General features: G+C 36.8%; 1 protein-coding gene across 2 annotated transcripts in view; it reads right to left on the minus strand.

The window, feature by feature from the left end:
• Nucleotides 1-6,414, minus strand: part of LOC121876662 (DCC-interacting protein 13-alpha-like) — a 28,309-nt gene extending 21,895 nt beyond the window's left edge. The window contains exons 1-7 of one of the 2 annotated variants that reach the window (XM_042381997.1): nucleotides 6,187-6,414; nucleotides 5,668-5,826; nucleotides 4,226-4,300; nucleotides 3,517-3,633; nucleotides 3,111-3,233; nucleotides 849-1,027; nucleotides 245-409 (exon numbers count right to left, since the gene is read on the minus strand). In XM_042381997.1, the coding sequence (XP_042237931.1) occupies nucleotides 245-409; nucleotides 849-1,027; nucleotides 3,111-3,233; nucleotides 3,517-3,633; nucleotides 4,226-4,300; nucleotides 5,668-5,826; nucleotides 6,187-6,246 (878 nt within the window). In that variant the 5' untranslated portion in view covers nucleotides 6,247-6,414. The remainder of the gene's footprint in view (nucleotides 1-244; nucleotides 410-848; nucleotides 1,028-3,110; nucleotides 3,234-3,516; nucleotides 3,634-4,225; nucleotides 4,301-5,667; nucleotides 5,827-6,186) is intronic. The other variant, XM_042381998.1, reaches the window with a different exon arrangement.
• Nucleotides 6,415-7,501: the final 1,087 nt, after the last annotated feature.

Here is a 7,501-nt window from a genome sequence, read left to right on the forward strand (position 1 = left end):
GGGCTGCCTTAGCACCCATACCCTTACAGAATATTGAGAATTTTAAATTACGTGTTATACTGTAGAATACATCTAAGGGTGCCGAGTCAGTCAATATACTATTATTGACAATTTTTAAACATCTTAACGATTAGAATTTATGACTAATATTTTTAACTTTTAGTTGTCAATTATAATTATCCATGTCAAAATACAGCATAATATTTCATGGACTGGAATGTATGAGATATACTTATTATCTTACTTCTGGACATTAAGATAACCACTCTTAGTAGCCAGTGTAGTGTCTGGGGGTAAGGCAGCAAGGTCTGGGGGAGGCTGAGCATAATACATGAGTTGAGACTGTGTGATGATGGAATCAATCAGTTCTAGGGTGTCTTCTCTCTCCTTGGCTTGGTCGTCTTGCACGCTGTCACAACAATAATATTGATTTAAACAAGTATTTAAAAACTACAGTACAGAATATGTCCTCAGCCAAATGATTCTTGAATTTCTGAAGAGAGCAATTTTTTTCTTATATTTTGTGAATTTTTAACCTACTGTAATTTTTGGCATATAAGACACACACTCATATTTCAGCAGGGAACATTTAGGATAAAAGTTTTGAGTGTATTTTTTCTACTGTAGCCATAGTTTTCTTAAAATGAGGGTAAAATCAAATTCAAAGTGTTGGTACTCATCAATCACTCAGCTGTTAGGTTATGATCATTACTCATTGTATTTTTGTACTGTACTCTAATAAGATGTCCATACTAAGCACTCCAAAATATGACATGGCAACTGAATACAAGTCAAGACAATTAAAAGTTGTTTCATTCATTTCCTGAAAACTATAATAATACACTCACCCCTTTACACAAACAGAAATATTGGAGAGAAAATCTTCAACTTCAGGAACAGCCAACGTGTCATGTCCCATGTTGTAATGTGCTCGAGTTGCCACCAACATGCCTAACATAGGCTCCAGGAGAGCACTCTTACGAGAAAACTGCAGCAAATTTAGCTTTGAGTAGTAATGAAGGGCCATCTGCAAAACAATTGTTCAAATGATTAATACTGAACTGTACTCCCAGGTTATGATGCAAGGTACATACAGTACATCACACTAAATACAGTGAACCCCTTTAATAATGGACTTCGTATATTCCCAATAATGGACGTCTTTTTGTCTGGTATAATTAGCAGACTCAACCAGTAAGATCTGGTATTGGAAACATTGTCTGCTATTGAGCATGGGGTCAGTTAGTGCTTGCTTAAGCTTACTAGACAGACTCGGTGTGGCTGACAATGGTTACATGATAAAGGCAAATACAACACACTGAGATTATGAATTTCTTAAACTGTTAAACACCCTCATATTTCATCTAAGCACACTTCACACTATTAAAAAAACTATTAACCCCTTCACCGGCCAATGATGCTATTTGTGTCACTACGTGGGCCGTTAGAAGCGAGATATGTACCTCCAATGACCCTGAGTGCTCACTCTGGCACGTAAGATATCATTCCACACTCATTTTCAGCAATCCCATATCATTTATACAACTATTTTGTTCAAGGTAAATATCAGTCAATAATCATACAAAAGTTTTCCATAATTATGTCAAATAAATGTCATTGAACAAATAAAATGACATGAATTTATGATAAATATTAATAGATTTTTAATAAAATGTGCCAAGAGAAAATATGAAGGTGTTTAAACTATTATAAGCTCATTGTGACTGTACTACCGGTACATTCATTATGTGGCTCAAGATGAACAAACGCTCCCACTACCAATACAAAATGTAGTGTATAGATACGCCAGTAAGCATATTAAAGTAACTTAATACAGTACTGTATCTGAAGGGTTTATATTGAAAAAAGTGATTTATGAAATATACAAGAGTTTCTAATAAATTGTACTTTGACGATATATTTGTGTTTAAACTATGCTCAGTGTGTTGTTGGACATGATCCTGTAAATATTGTCATAGAGATGTGTGTGTGTTTTATCTGCAATATCTGTGTGATACACCTGCATCTTTATGCCAGGAAAATATAACAAAAAAAGTACTGAACTCCCATAATTAGGGTAAGTTAACTTTCTTTATACAATACAGTAAAATATTCATTACAATGTAAAATGAGCATTTTGATGATTAGGAATGTGGGAAATCCTCCAAATAATGGACAGAGATTGCACACAATAGTCCTGTATTTAGAGGTTTATACTGCACACACACAAGCCATGAACTGGTAAATTTTGCCGGCACATGTAATTTAATTGTCAGCTATTGGCAGCACTGTACAGTATATCTATGGCTGCGAGGCTTTTGGCATCAGACCCAACTGCCTAGTTTTTTAGCATGACCACAAACTTATTTTGAACGGTCACAAAGGTTTTAACCACACAAAGACAATTCCATCTGAGATGTAAGAACATTTTTTCTATGTTATCAAAGCTGATCCTGAATAAGATCATGCATCATGCTTACAATATACTTTTACACACACAAAAAGCCCAAAAGACATATGAATAATGTTGGATGAAGTTTGGTTGCACAGTTTCATCATCTCACATTGAGAAAACTTTAGTGTCCCTTTCAGTGATAATATCCTGTTCTCTCACATACAGTATACATATACAGGGCATATCTGTGTAACAAAGAGATATACCTACTCAATTTCATCATGACCTATCAAGTGTCAAAAGAGTTGCTCATAAAATAAGGTTGAATATGAGTGTAAATGAGACAAAGGAAAGAATATGTCAATGAAAACCAGAGATAGAATGGAAGAGAAAGAAGAACGTTAAGTATGAAGGAAAATAAACTATGCATGCCTCATGATACAGGGTACAGCACTTTATCAGAGAACATCTTACCAGTACCAAATAATGATTGCCTGAATGAAAAATTATTCTGCTTTAGAATAGCTTCAAAATATAGTCAGTCAAATCTCACAACAAAACAATAGGTTTCACCAGCAGTTTACAAATAAGTACGTAATAGAAACCCCAATACCAGTTGAACATTTAAAAAATAAATAACCATATTTTCATCTACATATACAGTACAGAATATCTATCAACCATACACTATCTGCATCAATAGTCATTCTTTTACCTGATGAAATTTTTTTTTGGACACGTAAACATCCTCGTTGGATTCACGGCGTTCTTGTTCTGGGTCTCGTCGACGGCACCGACTGTACCGCGTGACTGCCCTCTCTAGGTCTGTGCCAGCATTCTGGAAACATTTTGAGGGCTAAGTTAATCACAAACAATCAAGTGACAACTCCATATCAGTAATTCTACACAGGGAGCAACCATAGTACAGCTCAGTTAGAAGAGAGGGCTGGTCTACTGTTCATAAGTACAACACCTTATATGAGGGATATAAACATTTTCAAATACTTTCTATTATCATTTCAATAGATTATCAAAAGTAATTCATGGGCTCTACAAAGTATGAGCTATCTGGAGCCAATTAAACACCAACCAGTAACAAAACAAGCTAATAGATCACTCACCTGATACAGAGTGGACATGGTGTCCATCTCATGTAGCTCAGTATCAATGAATCTTGACAGAGGATAAACAGCCCCATCTGCAATTTGTGTTGCCACTATGTGTTCCCAAGAACTCATCTGCAAACATTAAAATTAATTATTAAAAACTAAGGACATAATATTTTGATTAAATGATTCTTCAACACTACCTCTAACAATGTCTGGCACTGTGGATGCATACCTGTTACCTCTAACAATGTCTGGCATAGTGGTGACAAATGCATGCCTTACCACTGTACCACCAACACACTATATTAAGGGCAGCACACTTGGTTAGAATCTACAATGTTTTCTGAGTGATGAAAGAGAAATGTGGACAGCATAAGTTCACAGGTGATACTGGCCAGCACTGTGCACAGGAAAAAAAAAGGGGGGGGGGCCAAGTTGACTAAACTCAGTGGCTGGCCAGACTGGTTCTACCTATCACTGACTTCACCTAATAGTACAAAAAACAAGTCTACAAGTGCTTTAGCTCAGCTGGTCACTGAACAAAGGCTAATAATGCAAGCTGTTTCACTCACAATTTGCATACCCGAAAACACTGCACTTGTTAAACCAAACTCTCGTTAATTGTTCAACAGGACCTTAATGGATTATTTTTTACTCTGTGCCAGATACAAAGAAACAACCTAATCTAGCCACACTCAATGCCAACTGGATGATCCCTCACCTCTGAAATATGTGCTGCAAACTGATCAAGTGTTGATGCCACAACTCCCTCACTGTCATTATCCACCGAGAATTTCTGAAAAGCAAATATATTCTTTGATGATCTGAAAAGGATTGAACATATCTCTTAATTGTACTAGTATGGAATTGATCATTTATAGGTAAAATTTCAGGAGAGATGTTTGGGTTATCCTGCCACTTTGGAAAAATATCTGTAGAAAAAACTTATTTCTTACCTCAAGAATAAAGCAAATTTTGCTAAAAAACACATACAGCTAATGCCGTTGTGCATGTTGCTGCCACCTTTGTTTACCTGTCATCATTATTGTCATCATTAAGGTCATCATCCGAACGTTTCTCTTGGTGTACATTAATAATACATCTGTAGCACTATTCCACTTCATACTCACTAATAACAAACAGCAGCAGCAACTTTACAAAACTTTTTTAGTGACATGAATAATAGATTTCTTCTTTCTTACATTACCACAACCATCACTAAGTCTATGGAGCAATAAAAGTGATTGGACTTCTGCAAGGCACTACACAGTGAAAGAGTGGCCTAAAAGAAATGATCTTATCCCAGGAGAAATAAATGTGACACAAACTCCATAAGTAGAACCTACCAAGATCTATCTCTCACTGTTACATATTAAGCTTCGCTTGATGAAAAATTATGTCAAAGCTTTAGACAAAGAGGCTGAAGGTTTTAGCTGTCTGAAGGGAAAGTTTCCTAAACTTAGTGATGCGTCTCTCATTTGTCATGTGCAAGATGGCATCATTGTTGAATCGGATTTGTGTTGGCAATATCTGTCATTATCATTTACAGGACAAACTAGGGATAAAAACCTAAATAAGAAAAGTGTTATTCCTCCACCTGAATTGCTTTATTCTTGAAATAAGAAATAAGTTTTCTTCTAAATATTTTTCTGTATGTGGCTGCTAATCCAGGTGACTGTCCATTATGTTGTAGAACGTCAGTGTTACAATGACTTAATAAAGGTTCCAAGTAGAAGTAACAGTGACTTCTGCTTTAATAAGTCAAGTGAACAAGAATTATGGAATATATCTCAGGTACCTACAATACATCACCAAGTTACTTGATTCATGGATGATAGAGAGTGGTAGAAACTCTCGACAGGAGCTGCCATGTACAGGCCAACCGGCCTATTGCAGACTCCATATTTTCTTATGTTCTTATAATAAAATAGCAGCAATGTTGCAATTTCACAACAAGTGGATGTCATAAATTTGTTTTGCTACTTCTACACAAACCAAAACTTGTAAATTGGTTAACTTGAGATGACAGGATTAATACCATACTGTATGTACATTTTCAAACAACACTGTTAAGGCAACAGCTGTAAGACTAACAAAAGGTTGTTTCAAAATTGCCTTTATCAATAAGACTGCACCTAACAAATACATAATTATTGTACTTACAATTGACTTGTAAGCTTTCAAATGTTTGGACAAATCCTGATAGGCTGAAGTGAGCTGATTGTGAGCAGCAACGAGCTTAGAGGAGAGCTGATGAAGAGTGGTCACGTAGTCTCGCAGGGCTCGGGCGTCTGCACTGAACACCCCCACCAGGGATCTAACCTTCATATTAAAAAAACATAAATTCAAATACATGTTACACATCAAAACAACAATACACTAAAGATTAATGGCAAATTTCTATATCTTTAAACTAATTCCTAACCTAATCTAATCTTCTGGGATTCCTCTCTGATTACCCTCAACACAAAGGTTTGTACCATAACAAATTTGTATTCGGAAATACACTTCAAAAGAACAACATTAAACACTGACTCATATGATCAACATATATAAATGAACACATACACATTATTTTATTTAACTAAGCAAGTGTCACCACACATATTAGGGATTATATTCAAAACAACAAATGCTTGGTCTTGTTCTGCGCTGCTACACTAACATGGCCATATAAGTTACCTGTGGAGAATCTTCCAATGCATTTTCCAGAGGAAGTTTATCAAAGGCCGGCATCGCCATTTACAGCCTCACTGTATATTTGGCCGCCTCCTCGAAGTCAACAGCTACACCGAGAAGGAGCAGGTAGTGATGGTATCAGCAATATGGGCGACAAAGAACAAGTTGATGTGTTTAGCTGCCGTGTTGACAACTGCGATCATCAGCTGACAGCCGCCACCTTCCTTCACACCCGCCAGCACACCCGGCTGTTCTTTACCCAGGACGAACAACGATAACGGGCTATAACACATAATTACAAACTTGATAAGTTATCATATAGAATGAACATATGGAAATATTTCTTCACACTGAGGATAATAGACAAGGAACAGTCTGCCAGCTCAAGCAATGGAAACTAGAACATTACTGGGCTCCAAAATTGCCCTCGACTAGACTATAAAAACAATGGAACTAAGGCCACAGGCCTCCTTTCTTCGGTATGACCACAATCCATTCCTTTGTCAATGTAGTGGTAAGTATATCATACATGCATCTCTATATGCCTATTATAATATTGAGGTGCTGTACGGGTTGTATGTGATATTTCTGAAGTTTAATCCAAGACATCAAGGTGTGTTATATCATGGATGGTTAAATTGTGTTGTAATCAGTTTAATTTTGACAAATTTGCTGTGTTGTGCACTGTGTTGTTGGTACAGTTGTGTTTTAAAACTTATACAAGCAGAATAACTAGATTTTTTTTTTACGGGAATTAGCCCACCCGGGCACAGGTCAAACGACCCACAACGGAGCCTGAGGGACGAAAAAAACGGAAAGAAATTGTAAATATAGACAAAAAAGGTTATTTACCCTCAGTTTCTGTATCTCTGGCATGTAACCTTAACTCTGCCTAACCGATTTCTTCCACGGTCAAATTTATTTTTCAGGAATATAACGAAGACGTATTGTACAACGAAATCATGTAAGGACACAGATGGTCAGGCGTCAGAGGCAAATGACTACGATGTGACTCAGGTTAAACAACAAGAAGCATGAAACTCAAGAGTGCCCCACTGCCTCAGTTTCAGGCCCCTGACGAAATGTTACTGTGCATCTTGGGATTGGCCACCTGTCAATCCCAAGGACACCTCAATGTTGAGCTCTGGTATTGGAGCTATCGGATCTGCAACCATTTCCTCTAGTATCTTGAAATAGAATGTCGCAGATTACCTAACTCTATGGGAGGTGTTACGGGACCAAGCAAGCAGAAATGTGAAAACGTAACTATATATAATTAGTCAGTTCCTATATTCCAACACCGGAGACACGCTTATGA

This window comes from Homarus americanus, unplaced genomic scaffold (assembly GCF_018991925.1).
Source record: "Homarus americanus isolate GMGI-L3 unplaced genomic scaffold, GMGI_Hamer_2.0 scaffold28, whole genome shotgun sequence".
Taxonomy (NCBI): Eukaryota; Metazoa; Arthropoda; class Malacostraca; order Decapoda; family Nephropidae; genus Homarus; species Homarus americanus.